The sequence below is a fragment of the Ostrea edulis genome, chromosome 1 (genome assembly GCF_947568905.1).
Source record: "Ostrea edulis chromosome 1, xbOstEdul1.1, whole genome shotgun sequence".
Taxonomy (NCBI): domain Eukaryota; kingdom Metazoa; phylum Mollusca; class Bivalvia; order Ostreida; family Ostreidae; genus Ostrea; species Ostrea edulis.
Genome location: NC_079164.1, coordinates 90,909,513 through 90,932,322, shown reverse-complemented (window position 1 = coordinate 90,932,322; position 22,810 = coordinate 90,909,513). Strand labels below are relative to the sequence as shown.

Here is a 22,810-nt window from a genome sequence, read left to right as displayed (position 1 = left end):
TAAAGGACACATCATATGTTTTCAAAGTATACAAAATTATATGCATTTTGTCTTTCTTAATACTAATTGTTCGCTGAAATATTGCGATAATTAGTCACAATACTGATTTTAATCTAACCCCCAATTCATAAAGTCTCGTTAGTTAGGTAGTCATGTAGTGCAGTGATGTCACAATGCGACCTTCTTCAATCAACTGATTGTGAAAATAGTAAAACTCAGCTTTTAGGGACCTTAGTTTATTTAGGCCTTTAAAAAAATGTGTGTTTCGGGTAACCCGACCTAACCTATTAAAATGTGCCGATCCTAAAGATTTTTTACTGTCCGTTTTTATCCGATTAAAATTCCTATTATTTCTGTGTAACAATCTGATTTTATCAGAATATTTTTTTCTCATTCTTAAGAAACGTCTTCAAAACGCTTAGGCTTAAAGCCTTAAAGTGAACATTAATGATATTTGAATCCACATACAAGCGTTTTCATGACGGATCTGACGGCATGGCAGGGTGCTCTGTGGTCATAGGGTCAAGGATATTGCACTATAACCTATATGTAAACAGTGGAGAAAACTCGAACTCCGAATAAACATTTCTCTCCGATCTATGGTGTCTCTTCATACATTTTTTTTTTTATGTTTCAGGAAGCTTATATACACGTGTCATTATCACAGAACACTAATTTATCCACGTTTTAAAAAATGTCTTATCCCACTGATTCATGAATCAATGTAAACAAGACGTGTAAATACTGGAGTTGGACATGGAAAATTTTCCGGAATTCGCAAGTTCAGTAAAATAAAAAAATTCTGGACGGGCCAATTTTTGAGGGGCGGGCGGGGATGATAATCTATCAATTAAGTTGAATTGGCCTTATTAAAAATGACAGAATATAAGGAAAATTACTACATAGGAGATGTATTTCAATCCCTATAAAATCTGTAAAATCCAGGAGTTTCCGGAGGCAATTTAGCCCCCTTGACCCCCACCAAAGCCACTGGAGGTCTCAAGGCAGCCCCTAGACTCCCTGTCTCATAAAGTTGCCCCTCCAACACCCCCCAACACCCCACCCCTGCCATTCCTGGATCTGCCCCTGCTAGTCCATAGTAGTCCTTGGACCAGTGAATGTTTAGGAAAAAAAATTAACCCTAGGACCATTGCATTACTAGTTCGTCGATCTAACAATGCACTAATTTCCTGTGCCATGGGATCTGGAATAACTACTAGGTCCTCATTACCCCTTGCTTGTCGTATGAGGCGACTAAATGGGGTGGTCATTTGGATGAGACCGCAAAAACCGAGGCCCCGTGTCACAGCAGGTGTGGCACGATAAAGATCCCTCCCTGCTTAAAGCGGTAATCACCGAGCACAGGCCTAAATTTTGCAGCCCTTCACCGGCAAAGGTGACATCTCCATTTGAATGAAATATTCTCAAGAGGGACTTTAAACAATATACAATCTAACCACTGAGAGAGTTAACCTAGCCTATATATTTACAAGATACAGTGATATCATTACAACATAAAGTTTAAGTCTGTTTTGGAAATCATACATAAATACTCTTCATAATATGGAGATGAAAAGCTAGTTTTTTGGGGTTTTTTTGAATGGCAGAATTGTAGTGAGTTTACTTATGGGAACTTAGTCAACAATTAAACATAGCTAGACCATATTGCTCCAAATATATATTGAGATTTATCAAAGGGAAACGTATATTGATTTGCTGCTCGTTCATGATTCTATCTATTCTCAGATTATTTAATCTTGTATCCACTCGTTTTCACTCGTTCTGCTACATTAACGATAAAAAGTCGTTCCCGGGTTTTTAGTGCTGCCCGTAACTGTCAGGGTGTTAGCTTATCCTATGACGTCATATTGCGCTTTTGTCACATTCATCTGGAAAAAATATGTTGAAGATTCTTTGATATTATCATGATCTTGAGAAAGCAATGAAAAATAGACGTACTTGCACACCCACACATTTTAAGCAGAAAATTGGGAATTGACTGTATACGTAGCTCTCTGTTTTATTGCTATGTACAGACCCTGAAGCGTACTACTAGTACACAATTCGAACCCTTCTGTTACCATTCTGTTCTTGATAAGAACCGTTCCATTCCCACATCAAACCGTTCAGCATTCCGTTCCCAGACCAAAGTGTTCCATTCCCAAACCAAAGGGTTAAGTTCTCATCTATAACCAATCATTCCTTCAAACCGTTTGTTCCCGCTTGGTCATTCGGAACTCGCGCGTCAGTCAGTAATTGTAGGTCAACACAGCGCTTGGCCAAGGTAGTTGAAAACTTGTTGCGCTTAATTTCTATTTATGACACAGTCAAGTTCTCGCTGGGACCTGTTCCATTCAAACCATTCAGCATTCGTTCACCATTCCACTGGTGTAGTAGTACGCTTCAGAGTCTGTATCATGTATTATAGAGAATAACAACTGTAAGATATGTGCACTTGTGTCTGAGATTGAATATTCCTATTATATTTTGTTTTGAATTGAACACTAGTTTTGTTATTATGAAATTGTACATTTTAAATCATGTTTTTCACGAAATTGATTTTGGTCATTGCAACTTGGAAACAAAATAGACATATAAACTGCATGCTTAGCAAGAGAAGCTCCACAATGTCTATGAACTATAAATAACTAAGGCCAGTAAGAAAACACAATCTTGTCATAATGTTGTGCATAAATTTGGAATTCAAAACCACACAGCTGTATGCTATTAAAATGCACACCTGTCCTAGGCTTTCAAGCATGGAACTCATCAGACAGGTTTTAACAGATATTTGAATGTTATCTACATGTACATGTGGGTTTTCTTCGTATGGGTGTGTGAAAAATGATATTAATTTCAGTTACAGAATACAATTTTAGCATCATCAGAGCTTAGGCATAGTTACTGACCATACAGCAGGATATTAGATTGACTGGCTGGGAGATGAGGTCATTGATCTTAAACTGGTCTCTGGTCAGAATATCTTGGTCTAATTATGTAATATGGACAAGGTGTTAGAGAAGAATTACTGTCTGCCAGCTATTATGTGTGTGGTAGGAGCCTCAGGTAAAAATGCACAAAAGTCGGTCAGCCAGATTACATTGGCACCCAGCCAAATCAATAGTAGGTTGTACCTGAGTAGTGGAGTTGCTTGGGATATAATGAAAAAGACTTTATATAGTCTTTTGGACTTTTAAAGATTGCATTGACTAGGGGGTCACAATACTTCTGGGTTTTGTACAATTTCTAAAAGTTTAATCGTTAAGCTGAATAAAATCCTTATTAAGAACGGGAAAATAACTGATTATGTGGACTTAGAGACAGAATTTGTTTAGTATAATTTGCAATACCCTGTCTGTTGTGCTGAGTACTGGTTATGATGTACATTTCGATGCATTTGGTTGCTTTTTAATACAAGTAAATACATGTCTTCTCACAGAACCTAGGTAAAGTTACATGACAATACTAAATCTAGTACATTTGATGATATGATTTTATATTGCTATATCAAACTTAAACCTTCATACAGCTTGTGTACACCATCAGACCTTCATACAGCTTGTGTACACCATCCACAATAGTGAAAGTATTACATGTGTACATCTATGCTAGCTTCATTCGTTACATGGATTTTTTTCTTCCAAAAATGTTTTGTGCTTTTGCCTTTAGTGTGTATATTATGAGCTAGTACAACACCCTTGTCAGTATTCAGTAGTCAGATTTGAGATCAGGTATACAGTATGTAATCATTCAAATAATTTGTTTGAACAATATTTAATCAGTAAATGAATAGGATTGGAGTACAATGTAATCCTATTTATACCCTCTTCTTTATCATTCAGATAAACAATTGGATTGCTATTAAAAAAAAATTATTTTAACCGACTTCCTTATTACACCTATGTTCTACTAATGTCACATTTGTCAGAAAATTGTAAAATGTGGAAAACAAATTATTAGGGCACAATCTTCATGATGTAAACAATAAATTCACAATGTGTGGACCTTAAAATTAGAGAACCATAGCATATATGTATTTACATAATGGATGTACAATTATACTGCAATAAAGATATAGTTCATTTAGGACTATCTGTCCAACTAAGGTAATCGGTCATTATGTAATTGAACTCTTCACCTTAAAGTTCACTAAAGGTCATGCACCCTCAGGCAAAAACATGGCATATTAGCTTGATATAAATGTTATGTGATAATTTAATAGCATCAAATGTGGGTCATGTGCAAGGTTATACATGGTACAATACACAACTGGTGATCATAAACCAATAAGGGGGGGAAAATGATAACAGCATGACTGTTACATAATATAATTATTGTGTACCGAATGAATGGGGCAATGTGCATTTAGAAGTTCATCTTCCTAGAGACAGGTTCAAAACAGAGGAAGTTTACAATCTATTATGTATTTCTCTTACATAGACAAGTATATTTCAGAAAGTCCACTTTTTATAACACTTCCTGTCCTAAAGTCTATGGATTGTAATCTGAAACTATAAGTTGAGAGTCTTGTCACTAGTGTGAAATATTTAGGGGGCATGCTGAGATTTCACTGGAGTGTTCCTCCCTGTACCCAGCAACCTTGAACATGTTTACAAAGCCTGGCACTTCCAACATACTTGAAATTGGATCTTATCTTTTGTACAACAAGAATGCGTGTCATGACGTTTAGAAGTTCTATTGATTTCTTGAGAGACATACATTAGGTTACAAAATGGTCGTAAAACTCCTCTAAAATCTTTCTCCTTCTTTTTGATAAGATGCCCCATTTTTTAACATGGTTCTTGGGATTTGAATTTATTTCTCAAGTTTCACCAGTAAACAGAATACAAAAAAAATAATAATTAACTAATAAGAATTGAGCCAATGGCTGGAGTAAAATTTTATCAGAAAGTAAAAGCTAAGGGAGGGCACTATGAAGAAATCAGTATCTTGGATCACAGGGAAAGGATTCTCATCATTATTTAACTTCCAAAGCAGTCTATTTTTAGTACTAGCTATACATATATATAAGTCTATAGGTTAAATTTATGAAAGCAATGATAAGCATCCTTTTTAACTCATCTGGGTTGAAAGCTCCCCAAGTGAGCTTTCCTGATCGAAATTTGTCTGCATGGGCATACTGTTAAGTTATTGTGACTGATGATGCTGGATGCGGCAAGTGTACAAATAATTAAACACTATATTATTCATTCTTAAACTATAGCTATTATTAATTGAAGGAAAACATGTAACATGTACATACATCAACTGCACTGGAGTCCATATCACTTAGCAATTAATCTTCAACAATCTCTGGAATCAATGGGGGAAGTTAAATTATGAGGCTGAATATAAATTGTTTTTGAATAATTTGTTTTTAGAATTGGACAATATAAATATAAAGTTTGTGCTTTAACTTGTAAGCATTACACATTTATTTTAAGGTGTGGGAGACAAAATTATTCGATTTTGGCAGTTGCAAATATAGGTTGATATGAGCTATATTATTGCTTTAAAGTAATTCTTGGCACAGATAGATCCTTGATGAATAAGTGCAGCCTTGTAACCTCTATTGTGGAGCCACTTCAGGCAGGTTTTTTTCCAGTGTCCAATCTTGGTGTAAAAATTGTGATGTTACTTTTTGATCCTAATGCATATTTCGGTCTTAAGATGTTTATGAGCATGCTTTCAAAAGATTCTCAAAATTTTTGTTTTCCTCGAAAGAATGCTTTAGTTTCTAAGTACAATCAATTCATAAGTGTCACTGTGTGTAATGCTTTGTATTCTAAGTTTTAAAAGGGCTCCTCATTATTTCGTTACAAGATTTCGTGATTCAAATTAAAATTGGGAAACATTGATAACATAGGGCAAATTAGTACTGTTACAATGATCAAACAGCAGTGATCAGATCTGAACAATAGTTAAAACTCTTTTGAAGTTAAGATGTCTTTTAATTCATTCTCAAAAGTATCTGGTCTGAAAATCTTTGACAATTGGAATAAGATGACACAGAGGGATTAGTTCCATCACAGACTCTGTGCAGAGTTAATCCACAGCATTATTACATCGGTTGAGCTAGATTGCAATCTTTGTCTTGTAGGTTACCGACTCTTTGAGTGAACCGAAGCGGTCAAAGAGTGATGATGGAGATTATGTCTCCTGGAGCGAGGCCTCAGGACAGGGAGGGGGATCAGCATTCAGACCATGGTCTCCAGGAATGATCAGTGCCATGAAGGACAGCAAAGGCCTCCCAGAGCCACCCCCAATCATGAGAGAAGTGTAGGTGTCTCGCCGTATTGGGATATTTTATATATTATTCACTGAACCAGTATTAGTGATAATGCAGTGATTTTTGTTTGTTTTTTGAATTGGGAAAAACTAGCGACATTTTCCTCAAATTGGGAAAAATCATTCATAGTAAATTAAAATGGTAAAGATGCATAAAATAATCAAATAACATTTTTTTATTTGAGGCTTATTTCAGATCTGATTTAAAATCATAAAATAAATCATTATTTAACATTAAATATGTATTTGAAGTAACACCTTGTATAGATATTATTTTCTTTTTCTAAGAAATATTTATTGTCTAATTTCATAAAGAAAATAATAAATTATTAATTCACCAGCATTTGTACCCATACTCTTGTAAATATTATATTAATAATCAAGTTTCCAGAATGTCTCTCCTGTTTGTATTTTTCGGATTTTAGTAAATCCTTATACTGTTGGCCACTTCCTGTTATTATCCTGACCCTACATATAATGGCGGTCAAAATAAATTGTCAACAATATGGCTTAATGTGTACCTGGAAACTATATACTTCACTGCATATCTGCTTATATGGATGCCTCTACTGTTTTACATATTCTTTACAAAACATTTTGCATGTGCAGTGGTTTGGAGAATAAAACTGAAGAAAAAACGTATTTACTCTTTGTCAGCAATATACGGTAACCTTTTTTTTAAATGGCCTAATTTCCCTAGATTTGAAATTGGGAAAAACATATATATAATTGGGAAAAAATGGCTAATTTTAGTGAGGGAAAACATGGCATTTTGGCCCCCAAAAAATCACTGTAATGTTAGAACTCCTACCAGCAACCAATCAATCAAATCTTTTACTTGGGCTCTCCTCCATGAAAAATGTACATTGACAGGAACTGGAGAGGGGAGGGGATATACAATAGAAGAATGTTATTTTTTATAGTGGTGCAGCATTAATGTTTATCACAGAAATCAGCATCCATGCATGCTGCTGCCGTTGACTGTGTCCAAGTATTTGCAAAATTCATCAGAAAGATGTCTAGTTTTCTTTATAGAATCTTTATGATATCTTGCTTCACACAAAACATTAGCAGGGAATAAATTTACTAACTAATTAAAAAAAATATTTTACTTTGGTACTGTTGGCAGATGTGGCCTTGGTGGCGTGCTACTGTAAGAAAATGGATAGAGGTAGATTGATCATTGGGAGCAGAAAAGAGAAATTATTTTGTTTATCAGAAGCTCTGTTTAATACACATGAAAAGCGTTCCCAACTTCTTTTGTCCATGCATAAACACTCTTGATAAAGCATATTGCAACACCTGTGAATTATATAAAGTACACTGCCATGAACAAGAGGTCAAAGTCCCAGGTCTGCTCAAGACTTCCAGAGCTAAAGGAATGATTTTTTTAATATTGGGGAGCCAAGAAGTAATTGACTTTCAGTATAAGCCAGTCACTGCTTTTAAAGTTGGGTGCTATAAACTGTCAGATCACTTTTTGTGGTCTTGCATCAGTTCCTCTATGTAAATGATCTGACTCTTTAGCACTTGTATATTTCAGATTACATTAACAACAACTTTATAGTTAAGAATTACCATACACATGGTTCAAAGTATGAAGTCTGATTGGGTTGTATATCATTATTTGCAATTGATATATTCAAGGTGATTTATCTTGAACAGGGTCTTTAAAATTGTTAGAGCTATAAATTGCATCATGACTAGTATTAACATGTAATGTAAACTTATGTATTTGTAGTGATTATCCTATATTTATTGTCTTTATAGGTCTAATGAGAATACACCTGCTTACTTACACAGGGGACCTCCAGTATTGTTAAATCCAGAGAGAGTTGTCACAGATGCAGATACCAAATCGTAAGAATACTTTTATTTTGTAAAAAGTAAAATTTAAAAAAATGCATTCTATACAGAAGTCAGTTTTAGAAGACCTCAGTTCATGGTAATTTGCATGTTGAGGTGAACTTTTGTTAAATGAAAGTCTGACTACATTGTCTGGCATGGGTCATGAAGGAGTATGAATATGCAATATTGTATCTATATATTGATTGATGATTTAGCAGGTTTTTTTAAGTATGTAAATAAACACAACTGACAGGGAAATTTGAAATATATCTACACCAATTCTGTCTAGAACAGATCAGTTTGAACTGATGCAGACAGAGCATGAAGGAGGACTGTTTTGAGACATTTGTTAACTGTTGTGTGTGAGATATCACCTTACTATTAACTGTTCCACCCAATTTACTAATTTTTTTAATTGCTGTCAGTCGTAAGCATAATTTTTCCTGACAATGGCATTGCTCTCTCTGATCTTGAACCCATGAAATGGAATGTCTAAGTTGGTATGTCTAGGGGGTGAAAGTATACCATTTCACGTTTCACAATGGATAAGGTCCTGTAGCGTATACTGAGTAGATCAAATATCACACCCCTAATCATAAACTCAATGGCAAAAACAGTAATGAACAGTATTTTTTAAGACAGACACACAAGCAGATAATCCCGATTTTCTTTATTATAATAGAAGACAGTTGTGTTCTAAAAGCAGGGTCAGTGAATGCATGTATTGTGTCACAAAGCAGTTTTGTGTTCCAAACGCGATAAGGCCTGACCCCTAACCCTAGTCAGTTGTTCGAAGGAGTACTAGATTACAGGGAGATAGCTTCACGTCATGTCAGACGTTCAAGGTCAGGACCCTGTTTTACCAGAGTTTGTGTAACTAGTAAATACAGAAACCTACCAGATCCGGGAGATTCCATTGTTAATAGACCCCTGATTAAATAGATAAATAGCAGCAGACCCATGTCTGTTGTTACATAAATATGATTTGTCTGCCAGGCTTCTTAATCGAAAGATTTTTCTTTGATACTGAATTATTCGTAAAGAATAAAAGTTCCTATTTTAATACACAGTATGTGGTTTCAAGACACAATATGCATTCCTCTGTGCCATTTAATGCCGAGCTGGTACATAAAGGTTGTTGTCGTATGTTGACATATTCTGATGTACTTATACAAATCATTTATGTGGCGCCATAGAGCAGTTGGAATAGGCATGCATATTAAAAAATGCAGCAGTCTTTCATCTGGAACAAAAAATAGAAATTTTTATCTTTAAACCTTTTTGGCAATATTTTAAGGGAAGAGACTTGCAATTACAGGCTGGGACTGACTAGTATTGCCGTTTGAAAAAAAATGTTTAATGCACTCATAGCTAGTTGTTGCAGAGAGGACAATAACCTCTGAAACATATTTTAGATCCACACTAATGTTGTGGAGAAGGATTGATAAGACACATTCATTCATGCTACTAACATATGGAGCTATTTTACATCAGCGATATCACATAATGAAATGAATTCATTTCTGCCCTTTATTTACTCATTGAACTACATGTAAATTCTTCTTGGTACAGTAATTTATTTTTATTAAGATAAGAAAATTAATCATGATCTGTGTATCATAATGTGTCTGTCATATTGAACAAATCCACACCTTTATCATGTATAACATCTCGATAGTTCTGACTTTTTACATTAATAGGTATGAGAGAGGTTTTGCCCCTAATGTGTCCTTAGCACCTCATCAACCCAAAATTAATGTGGACGATGTCAGTGACGATGAAGGGGACACTGTACCAATTTCTCCAGTAGCCACCTGTAGTAAGCCCGAGTACAAGGAATGGGACCTACCCAGTGAATCAGATGACTCATCTCAAACTTCTGACGGTAGGCTATCTGAACGTTAATAGATTTTGTGAATGCCTTGTTCAAGTTGGACATGTATATACTGTCTGATGTAAGATTTTATGTGAAGGGAAACAATAAATACAAAGTAGTTTGTTTGAAAACATTGTACTGTGTACTCCACTTAGTTTGAAATTGCTTACAGTGAACTTTCTGTTATATTGAAGTAAAGATAAATCCACAGTAATATTATTTTTATAGTTCAACATTGATTATATTGAACTTTGGATGTAATGAACATCTCAGGTTGGTGCCCTGATTTTCAATATGGAGTAAACTGTAAATTTAAAAAAAATGAAAATATAACTGATTTTGTGTTTTTTGCTTGGGAGGGAAGTAGTGTTGTTTGTTTAATGAGTCTCATAAAGTGATATGTATATCTGTTAAGCTACCTCACAATATGATATGCATTATGGTATGAACATGTGATATTTGTATAGACATAACAAATGAAAATTGCTAAAACAAGGAGGGTTAAGAACACTTTTAAACTTTTGCCACACTCAGAATTATTCAAAATTAATGACAAAAATATAACAACTGTATCATGATACTAATGATGTGACACATGTATCATACAGACTTGTGATCAATATATTGCTGTATTGTTACACCTCTAATATTGCTATTGGCAACATATTCACACCCTGAACCTGGTCCATTTCTGCTGTTGTTTTACAATCATGACACGATATAAGTGGGTTTAGTTCAGATTTTAGTTTTCTTGATCTTGATGAAACATTATCATTTGAAGGTGGGGGGGGGGGATAAAAAAAATAAAATTTTACTTTTCTTGTTTTCTTTTTCTATATAAATTTGAATGTTTCTATACATAGGTGAAGAGAGCAAATCGCATGAAGTGTGCAGCACCTTGGAGAAGGAGATCGAGCTGATTCACAAAGCACTGGATGGAAAAGCAGGTTCATCAAAGGAGGAAAAGGATGCTTTTTTGCATGAGTTTTCAAAACTCAGAGTTACCAGTCAGGAACAGCTTAATACAGCCCAACAGGAAAAAAGAAGACTTAAACAGGTGTGTGCATTCATGTTATTCAAAGGAAACTTTAATAATGTCAAAAGGTATAGGTAACATTTATAACTGATGAAAGGAATTAAACTTATAACACATTTTATTGCAATGACAGGAACTTGCATCATACAAAGTCTCCAGTAAAGAAAAGATACAGAAATTGACTGAGCTAAATGTTAGTCTAGAGAAAGACATGGAGCGTGTGCGGATTGAGTCAGAGTGCCGACTGGAAGAAGCCCAGGAGGAAAAGGACACACTTCGCAAGGAAATCAAACGCCTACAAGACCAGGAAGAGGCTGAGGTAAATGCACAGTAATGTTGTCTGATGGTGTGATGTCACATGTACATATTGGTAGTCATTTGCAGTGCTGTTACAATTATTCATTTTCATCCATTTCTTATCACTTACCCTGGAAAACCTATCAGTAAATCTAGTGATCAATGTTCAACTATCCAGTCAGAATCAAGCTTTGTAATTCATACCTAATACAATATAGTTTGTTTACAATTATGGTGAATAGATGATAAGTTAAATTAATTAAGATCAATGAATATGTACAAATTCATTGAGAAGATGGAACAGATATTTTTTTCATGAATATGTTTTCCTCTTTTGAATCCAGTTAAAATTAATTGATCAATCATAGATAATAATAATAATAAATTTATTTTGTAAAGCGTAAAATCCATATTGCTCTAAACGCTATTTAAATAACAATAAAATAAGTTATATAAGAACAAATGACTAGTAGGGGAAGATAAATCGTTTAAGTAACAGTGCTGATCAAGCAACTTCAAACCAACACTATTCATTTAATCTTGAGTCATTCAGTAGCTTGATTTTAATCCTTAAAAAAGAGTACTAAAGATTAAAGAACGATCTCTACAGTGGAAAAAATTCTTCGATATATATCTATAAATTACCATAAAAACAATGAAAAGAGAATTTGAAATGAATTGTTTAGTAGGAGTCAATCAATACAAATTGTCACTGTTTTTCTTCTTAAATAGCTGCCAAATTTTTGGATGATGAAGATGAATTTGCAAGCCAATTTAAAAGAATTCTTGAGAGAGGAAAAAAAGTATAATTTCCCATTGGAATGTTTGTTGCTTGATTCACTGCCAAAAATGTCACTTTCTAGGAGATCTTGCATTAGTGTCAGTTCTGCAGCAAATCAAGGTCAATGCAGCCACAGAACTGTTTGGTACATAACTTTAAATACTTGGTGGTAAAAAGAACAAAGTTTGGCGTCAGTTATTTCTGTGTTAATCTTAGCTTGACCATTTAGCTGTATGTGCATTCATTCACAACAGTAATCTTGTGGTATGAGAATTTAATGACCAATCCTGTCTTTTTTTTATACATAAGAATTGGTTAAATAGCTTGAGGACATCTTGACCTTAGGTAAAAATTAAAGCCTCTGTTATGAATTTAGTTTTATTCCAATGACACTGATTCAAGACAAAAGTCTGGACAGGGTAAGAAAAAGGTTCAAATTAAAGGACAGTAAGGAAATGGTTCCAACCTGAAGAAATGGAAAAACTGCATTTTCCAACATGATGAATCTCCTAACAAAGCTAAGGTGATGGTTATCTTTATGGAAAAGATAAAGTACGAAGTCCTTCTACTTTCATCATCTTGTTTGGGGGGAGGGGGGGGGGTAATTTAAAAAAAAAATTATTTCTATTTTGTTTTTGTTTGTATATTTTATATCATTTTAGTTCTAACAATCATTTGTCATCCGCTCTTTGAGTTTTGGTGTTTTTTTTGGGGGGGGGGGGGGGGGGGGGGTCGAAGAAAAAATACTTTTGAAACGTTTTTGAGATAAGTATGCAAATTTGTCTACACCATGGCCCAAAGGACCAGGACAAGGGGCACTGAGAAGGGTTCAATGTTTTTACACAGAGTTATTTAGATTTTTGAGAAATTCTTTATTGTCTTATTGATACATTATGCAAGCATCCTCGTAAAGTGTAGAATAATTTATATTTATTCACATCATGATGCCTGGATTCAGACCAGTGTTTTACATGGAAATAATTACATGTAGAAAATTTTAGAATCTCTTCTTAAGAACCACATGATGAACTATGTCAACTTAATTGCAAAGTCCTCATGCAATGTTGATTCAAATCTTTTATAGGGGGGAATGCATTTGTGATTGATGCAGCCTATGGGTCTGTTGTTCTTAAAGCTGATTTTTTTTTAAAAAAGGGGTTGAATTTATTGAGATCTTATTCAGATCAGACGGACCAGGTATCTCTCATATCCATGATAGGTAAGAGTCTAGTCAGTCTGGGCAGTTGCCAAGTCTGTATTTGTTGGTTTTATTTACTCAGTAATGTCCAGCCAGGGTGTGTAGACAGAACTTTAACATTATATGGTCACTAGCCTAAGGGGGGCTCCAGATGGGAAATTCCTGTTTTGTAATTGCAATTAAAGTGAATTTGTACTAAACTGACAATTTTGTTTTCACAATTAAAAAGTAAATTTCCGGAACTAAAAAAGTAAAGAGTTGGGATCTGTGTTACATTTTTTAAGGAAATGCTGAGCAGGTAATAATCTTACATTGTCTGCCCCTTTTTAGCATTCATTCATTACACTAGAGAATGTCATTTTGGCCTGACCCAGCATGAATTACTAGCTATAAGCTTGTAACTAGGGCTTATTGACTCCCAGATGGAAAAATCGCCAGTATGTTGTAGGCATGTTCTAATTCACCAACAAAATCAATACTCATTTTACCAAATGCCTTTCCAGAGAAACGATTTAAGACATTGAATGTACAATAAATTCTTGAGAGCTTGCTCACCATTAAAATGATTTTTTTTCCCAGAGAAATTTATGTCTTGAAAATGCTTTTTATTTCTTCCTTGTTACAAATTGTTTTTCTAGGATTATGCAACTAAATAGAAAAGGCATTGTTTCCACATATGGTGTGGAAGTTCATTTTGTACATGTGTATAATTTTGATGTCAGAATGGACTTGGCATATTTTATTTATATTACAAGATTTTATTACTGTGTTTGATCCCACATGAGGTGGAAGTGTCTTGCAATGGTTCTTTTCAAATACTAAAGTACCAATTATTGTACTGCAAATCCCTTCATCTCTTGATTACCAGTCTAAGCTATATTTAAATTGGGTGTGCTTTTTGATAAAATGTTTTGTGTGTAGGTTCAGAATTTGAAGTTTAATGGGTCTGTAGGCTCAGAATTTGAAGTTGAATGGGACAGGTTCATCTCGTCCAAATATCTGTTGTTTAGAGGGTTCAAATGAAATAATAATCAGAATGATTCTCATCATAAAGAATATTTCATGCATAAGGAAGCTCATTAGGTAAACATAATTATGGTAAAAATAACCCATTTTCTTAAATGGTTTTCAATATTTATATTCAAGATTTGTGGATGAAATGTTTTCCAGTAGCAGATTGTCTAGACATGTGATAATTTCAAGGTCTGTAATTTGCCATAGTAAATGTTTCTGTGCTAACTGGTGTCTTACACACTTTAACCAATTCATATCATATTGAAAAGGTTGTCTCTAAGGAATGAAAAATAGTCTAGACTGCTTTAGCTAATTGATGACATTCTGTATAAGACAAACAAAAATTGTCCTTTATAAAAATTCACCATTGATTCCACATTACATGTAGAGAGAGTTAGAATTATTGGATGTATTGGGGGAAGTTTTTAGTGAAATAAAATGAAAATCACTCTCTTTTATCACACCAAAAATCATAGGGAGAAAGTAAAAGGTCTTGTTTGACTAATTTTGCTATAGATGGGTACACTTGTACATGGGTTTAGTGCATTGAACTACAGCTTCTGAACACCGTAGAGAAGAAGATGACTATCTCCGTTGTGCAGTGGTGACTGGAAGTGATGTTCCAGGGCGACTCTTTGTCTGATACTTCCAGCCACCAAGTTCAAAGCCCAAAACATTTAGTCTTTCACTTTGTAATTACATGCATTATTACCAGAGCCAGCATACAATTTCTTCTCAGTTTTTGCAGAGGATATTGAATTTTACCAGAAAACAGCAGTTCTCTGCTTTTATAAAGTCTTTAATGAAAAGTAGTGCCTGCTTTCGAACACGACGAGACCTGTGTGGGATGATCAGTGTGATCTGAAACATTTCCTTTTTGCATTATTGCAACTGGAGCATATGTGTGTTTTCAAAATTATACACACACAAGATAACAGTTGGAGAATATCTTCTAATTAACTAACTGGCAATTATCCTAGCAGGATATAAATAGCATCAAATCGTGAGAATGCTTTATGCCAACTGCCAAGGTTACAGAAAAGAATATTTATGAGCATCTAAATACAAACACCCAAGGAATAAATTTATTAGTATATATATACAAATTGTGATAATATAACAAAAGGTCATTTTTCAGGTAGGAGTATGGATATTTTATCAAATTCTGAATTTTTTTTGCCATGATAACTCTGCCTTTGCCTTAGAAGTGCTTCCCTCATATTCAAACTTCGATGTGTATGTTCAAATATTCATGATTATTATGTGTGTGTTAAAGTACATGTACTACATTATATTGTCTAGGAAAGTCTCATGTACTGACTTTAATGAATTTATGATAAAAATTTTTTTACAATATTCTTTTAATCAAAAGATCTTACAGATTTTAAGGACCTAAGGCACTCTAGTACCAGAGTCCTGTGTACTTTTGTTGGAAATGCACTGATTGTGTACCTAAGCATTTATTAATAGAATAGATACATCCAGCAATCAATGTCATTGTCACTATATTCCTGTGTTCTACCTACACACAAACTTGGCAAGTGCTGATGGCCGCCACTGAGTGATCTCTCAGTCACTGTCTTCATACACACAACAATAATTGTATTGTTGTGTAAAGCATATACTGGTATAGTAAAGCATGAGATTAATTTGAACTTAGTATTCTTGTAAGATAAAGGGGTTATATATAGCAGAGGTAAGTTAGGGAGAGATGGTTATAAACAGTTGTTTAGTAGTTTAGCAGTGTATACTCTGGATGTATACAAGAAAGTTCATGAACAGGAAGAGAAATGAAGTAGTAGGCGTCAAGGGCGGTCTGGCCAGTCCATGAACTGTATATACATACAAACAGATCGTCTGTTGTGTAGAGGTCGTTATCTGCATTCTTGTGGATTAGAGGGAATGATGCAAGGACCTTGATTGGCAGGCAGAGGTCTTCAACTTACCTGTTTATCTTCCTGTTCTCTTCCGATTTTTCTGACGTTCAGTCTGTATACTGTGGCTCCTCGAAATTTTGTAGATATTTTATTTCCTGTTGCTAACTAGAACATTACAATTTTCATTGGTATAGGAATCCATTGAAAGCTGTTTGCTATTTCTAGGAGGGAAATGACAGCATGGTTAAAAACTATACACTTCTTTGATAACATGGGGGAAAAGGGGGGGGGGGGGGGGGCTTGAAGATGACAGAAAATGATGTTCAAGGAATGTGTACTAGCATATCTGAACCAATCATATCATTAGATTTTGTGGTATTTTGTATGTGAAGGTATTAGCTTTGTTAAGAGACCGAAATATGGTACATTATTTTATTTTTTGTAATATTTGAAAATGTTATTAATATGCATTGTTGTTATAATTTTTGTTTTATATGTATATACTGACAATCCAAGAAACACAACCTCAAATGTTTGGTAATATTTTTATCATTTCTTTCAAATAATTTCTTTCATTTTTACAAACAAGTACATGTAGAAGATGTGCATCTATTCTGTTGTGTAACACTGTGAAGCAACAACACTTTGGCAAAAATTGTTGTGGCTGAAGAGGTGGGGGTAGCCATTGATAGTTCCCACCTCAATATTGAATATTACCTCCCCTGTTAGTATTTGTTGCTGCACAAATTCTATGATGCATGAAGTTCATTACACGGTTTATTTGTACCATATATAGGGATGTTCTGCCACTTTCATAAGTGCCTAATGCAAAGCGGGCAGAGCCTCAAGTGGATTTGGGCGCATTCGAATGGGATAATTAAAAATGTCCCACACATATACACTATTGGTGAGAAATCAGTAAAGGGTGAATCTTGGACTCATCAGAAAAGAGTTCATGGTGCCATCTTTGCACAGGAAACACAATTGGACAGTGTCGTTGCAACGATTTGAGTCTGACGTCATGTCAATGACGATTAAAGGATGTTCCCACTGCAATGCAACATGGCTTAATGCCATAGGAGCGGAGATGCCTCTGCATAGTATCTTGGCTTATTCTTGTATTATGTGTACCTGATGTCTCATCTTCAGTTTTTGTGCAGTTCTAAATGAAATGATCCTGATGAGGCATCACAACCTTTGATTGGTCATTTAGAGGGTGGTTGGCAGTTGTTTCTGTCAGTCTAAGACAGTTATAGAGACGAGATATTGCGCTTTTTGTGAGCATTCATTGTCACAGTGTTCTGGAGGTTTCCAACGAATAGTAACTACACTGCCTTGTTGCGTGCATTATTAGGTAGCCTAGACATCCTTTACACTATGAGAAACAAATTTCAATATCAGACTCTTCTAACCAAATATCTAAAGGATAACAAAGAGGTCTGGGATGCATGAAATATTGTTGCGTGTGTCCTTATATGTGCTATAAATCTGAGGTATGTATTGATGCCTCATGGACAAAAGAGAACATATAGGTGATCAAGTTCAGTAAACCCAAAATTTCTTTGAAATGTGTATGATCAATAAATAATTGATATAAAAAAAATATTGATATTTCATTGGGGTTGTGTTTTGTTTGTGTGTCAGTATATATTAAAAGAAAAAGAGGAATATGATTTGTATAGGCAGTACCTTCACATCATCTTTACAAAGTGACTGTTTTGTAATGATATTGTTTACCAGAAGTTAATCATTATCAGTGGGTGGTCTGAATGTGTACATTTTCAGTTGTTCAATGTATCAAAGCATGCAGGAGATAAAAAGTAATAAGCATGTTCCTTGATAAACACATTTTATCTGCAATTTGATGCACATGACTTAATCTGAAGAATGCTTTTTGTACTTGATGCAAACCTGGTATCATCCAAACACTAATAGTGGAACTTGTCTGTTGTAGGCAGCCAAGTACCTGATGGTAAATCGAGAACTTCAAACACGTCTCAGGCAGTACGAGGTGGCATATGAACAGCTGTACTACGATTGTTTGTTCTTCCAAGAGGAGCTCAAAAGAAACAGTATCATCATTCCTGATGTTATGGCCAAAAAGTTCACAGAACAGTTAGCACCCCTTTCAAAGGTTGCACCCCAGCACTCACCCTCCCAGCGGAACTCTTTGTCCCCTGAGGGGACGACAGTTAGGGTAAAAAAGGAAAGAGACACGTAGCAGATTACTTGTAGTGTTTCATTTGAATTTAAAATTGAGTGCTGCCAGAATTAAAGCAACTTCTTAAGGAAAAACATACTACAAATACTTGACAATAGATTTCTTACTCTCACAGTGAGGAATTGTTTTGCACAGATATCGATTTGGAACACAGGGTCCAAATTTCATTAAAAAAGAATCATACGAAGAGAAACTGGCGTTTTTAAAGCTATAATTGTTTCTACTTGGAAGTCTCCATTTTTAATTTGATTATAGATTAGATATCTTGCAGTTGCCATGCTCATTGCCAAACCTGAAATGAAATCAAATTCGATTAACTGTCGCCACTCAGTGTGGTAAAGACAGCAAGGTTCCCCGTATCTTTGTGGGTGTTTGGAGAATTTCACATTACATAATCTGTATTTTTAATTGATTTTTCTGGGATGGTTCTTCCTTAAGGCATCTTTCTTCCCACAATTGCATTATATGAATCATCCAGTATTTTTTTCCTTGTAATTCATGGCCATATACTTCATTATTTCTTTATTTATAAAGCAAAATGTCTTATAATCCGCAGGGTTTGATAATGTGCATGATTGAAGTTTCTCCTTATGGGACTTTGGTGCATATTTTCCATTAGTGTGTAATTTGTTGTTACTATGGATAATTGAAATCTTTATTATTTTTTTAAGATAGGATGGAGCAAGATGGGAAGTTTATTTTTTGTCATGCAGTGTTCAAGCTGATTTTAGTGCTTTTAGGAATAGTTTATTTCATTTCTAAAGTCTTGTTGAAGTGCTATATTTATAAATGATGATTTTTTCAGTAATGTCAAAGGAAGTTGTTTTAACTCTGGGCAGGAATAGACAACTGTGATTATAGTGCTGTGAAAATGTCATCATGATAACTGTATCAGTATTGTTTATAAAGAGGGATCCGTTTCGGTTAGGCCAAGGACAATGGATGCCAAGGCCAAGGACACTTGATGTCAAGGACACTTGTCAATGACAAAGCAGTATGTTCACTGATGAGGGATGGATTTATATATTTTCCAGTGGATTATTGTATACTCTGAAGGAAAAAATGTTAAATTTTCTCAAGAAAATTGCCAAAATACAGGCTTACCATCCAGTGTCGTGAAATATTTGTAAATGTATTAAAATAGTGGCAAACTGGTGCTTTGGCAAAACTATATACAAGATCCCTGATAAACTGCTACATTTATACTTGCATATTATGTATTAAACATGCTTTGTATAGTGAAAAGATAAAAAGATTTCAATCTTTTATAGTTTACCTCCTTCAGAAAGGGGATTAACATAATTTCTTAAAAGTGTCATACCATATGTGTGTTACAGTAATGTATTTATGATTAGATAATTGACATTTTTCAGAATTTGCATGCACTCAAGTACATGTTTCCAAGTTTTCCCTTCCTTGAAAATCTTTTTCCATATATTATTGATGTAATGTATTTCATTGACTAATTTACATTTTTTGTAAATGATTCAGGAGTGACAGAGCTCAAGGCTGTATTTTCAAAATGAAGGGAAAATGTGAAACTTGATTTTATTATGGTATAAAAACGAAAAAAGACAAATGGCAATTGAAGACCTCTATTTTATTGAGCTGACTATTGTAAATCTATTGTGTTTGTACATTACGGGTCCCCTATATCTTTGTAGTTGTCAAGCTTTTTTTGTGGTGCTATCATTCAACTACACATTTCATTAGAGTATTCAAAAACATTTCCAATACACATTAAAGACATGAAAATCTTTAGGGCTGAAGAGGAGCAGGGTTTATTTTAAAGTATTCATTTCAGGCGGGTAATGACTGTACAGTCATAAATATATTTCAATTTTTGTGCAACGCATTTGAGATCTATTGGTAGATCAGTGGTCAAAGATTGTCAGGTACCGGTGATATGTTTCAGAGATGTAAGCAATGTTGTCATTGGACAGATTTTGAATACACTTTGTGACCCTGTACAATTCCATTAGGTCTGGCTGTGTTGTCTTCCACCCTCGTAAATCAAAATATTATCATTTAATTATTCACATTTAATTCAAACTATCTGAAGATATATATGTATATCTGTGTTTATGCATTCAGAAATTCATTTTTGTTACATGTCTGCATTCACATTCATTGATGTCCATTATTTTACTGTGTAATGAATTATAAGAGGAAGTACAGGAGTTAACTCCCTTTTGGCAGCAGCAACTGAAGCAAATTAATGGCTCTTTCCAACAGAGGCAGCATATATTATCTGCTGTAAAATCAGAGATCAAGAAATATACACGGGAAGAGCTGCATTTATTGTTCAGATTTTTTGTATATATATTGGAGGAAAAAATACATCTTTGATAAATGCTCCACTTTATGATGTAGGCTATTTCAGATATTATTTCTAGTGAAATGATGGATGGAGTGTAGAGCTGATTATAAACTGGGACATTTATCATTAAAAGGTGCTCATTTAAGTGCAATCTAACTATGAGGAGTAACTACAGTTCTCCTACAGTTAGACAGAGGCCTGTACTACACTAAGGGCAAAAACTCTTGTGATATATATTTTTCATTGTGGTCAGTTTGTTCATCTCTTCATTAGACTTTTTCAAAATAATTCCATAGACTATTTAATAGTTTACATTTTTAGAGTTCAGATTGACTTTATGTACATTTAGACACTGTATTGTATCACTGTACATCTTGATTACATATTAAATGTTAGTATATACCATTACGTATTGTGAAGAATCTTCTCTGGCCAGTATACTGAAATTCACTTTAAATAAAGATAAGTATACACTCTTGGTACAAAATTAATATATTTTTGAAATTTTGGTTGATCTTGTATGATAGAATTAAGTATTTAGTTTGAAAATTTTACAGGCTAATAAATTTTCAGTGTTGTCCACATTAAGGATGTACAAGTTGTTATCTGTCTGTTGTCATGTGAGTGTGGTATCTACTGCTACCTTATGACTTCTTTGAGAACTTTTCTTAAGTAGAAATAATACAGCTTTAGACCCCCCCCCCCCCTAGTAAGTGTCTGTAATTGTGATTTTATCTTACATGTGTTACATAGTTTGTGTATATGTGTGGGGTTTTTTCCTTCTTCTTTCTTGTTTCCGTTTCCGTTTCATTTATTCAGTAGGTAGTGATCACTGTTTTGTTCAGAAGTCAGACACTCCCACTTTCCTGGGAGAATTCAGTCACTTTATATTCTTCTGTTTTACTCTTCTGTTATTTCCACTCTATAAATGGCCAGTGTACTGTATGAACAAAATAAATGTATATGATATGTTCAGTTGTTAGAGAAATGGAGAAACATAATTTTTGTAACATGTAAGGCTGTGTACACTTGCTTTGGTTATACAGTAGAAATACTTTGTTGGATTTTTTTTTTTCATGTATCATTGTGCATGTAAAATATGTTTGAACTATCATATCAAAATTTGGGCATTTTCTATACATGTATTACAGCATACCTCATTGGATGTATATATTGTTTCCAGATCATTTCTCTGTTGTTATAAAATTAAATTCAACTTCATTCATGAAATATCTCAGAATTCTGAAAGGATATTAATTCATTTCCATCTGTCGTTCACTGACCGAGTGCAAGGTTGTGATTCCTGTCATATTTTGTTTCAACACAACACAGATTCGGATCAAACACAACAGTCATCGCGTTAGAGTTATGTTCTTATGTTACTATTTCATTATTATAGTAAAACACTGTATTTGCTGTAATATATTTGGATCTGCAGTTGTGGAGTAAAAAATGTCTGCTTTGCTGTTTTGCAGAATTAGTGTAAAAAAAAAAAGATGTGCACTTAATAATTTACCTTGTTCAAATCTGTTGTGTAAAGACTGATCATAAGGATTTTTCAAAAGGGTTTTTTATTATTTAAAAGAATTCACTGTTAGTAGTTTTTGTTACCCGGTGTAAAATGATGAATGGCAAAACAATACAAGGATGATCTTGTATTTGTTTCTCTTCTAAAAAAAAAAATTCTGGCACTAGTTTGGAAATTTTTACTTATTATCTTTAAAGTACAAAATATGTACAAGAAAAACATGTCAATTAAATTTTATAGATTTGATTTCATTAACCTGTTTTTACATTGTTTAAGAAGCATTGCGCCTATTTGATTTTAAATACATGTTTAAATTTTGTATTTATTCAACGCATAGGGCAGATTTGAACATTATTTCTTCTTTAAGCATGTTGAATTTGGTGTATATGACTATACTATTATGTTATATTAGTTGTTCAGACCTGCCTTTGCTTTTTAGAGGAGCACTCTTCTTGTTCACCAGGTTTTTATTTTTGTTGACAGTTCATTACCATGACTGAGCAATTAAAATGTCTGTTATATTGTG

At 34.1% G+C, this 22,810-nt stretch overlaps 1 protein-coding gene across 3 annotated transcripts in view; it reads left to right on the top strand.

Annotated features, from left to right (window-relative positions):
• LOC125674898 (ski oncogene-like) overlaps nucleotides 1-22,810 on the top strand; it is a 28,324-nt gene extending 5,514 nt beyond the window's left edge. For 2 of the 3 annotated variants that reach the window (XM_048912266.2, XM_048912260.2), the window contains exons 3-8: nucleotides 6,101-6,279; nucleotides 8,059-8,148; nucleotides 9,837-10,021; nucleotides 10,876-11,069; nucleotides 11,182-11,367; nucleotides 18,170-22,810. In XM_048912266.2, coding sequence (XP_048768223.2) covers nucleotides 6,101-6,279; nucleotides 8,059-8,148; nucleotides 9,837-10,021; nucleotides 10,876-11,069; nucleotides 11,182-11,367; nucleotides 18,170-18,436 — 1,101 coding nt within the window. In that variant the 3' untranslated portion in view covers nucleotides 18,437-22,810. The remainder of the gene's footprint in view (nucleotides 1-6,100; nucleotides 6,280-8,058; nucleotides 8,149-9,836; nucleotides 10,022-10,875; nucleotides 11,070-11,181; nucleotides 11,368-18,169) is intronic. The other variant, XM_048912274.2, reaches the window with a different exon arrangement.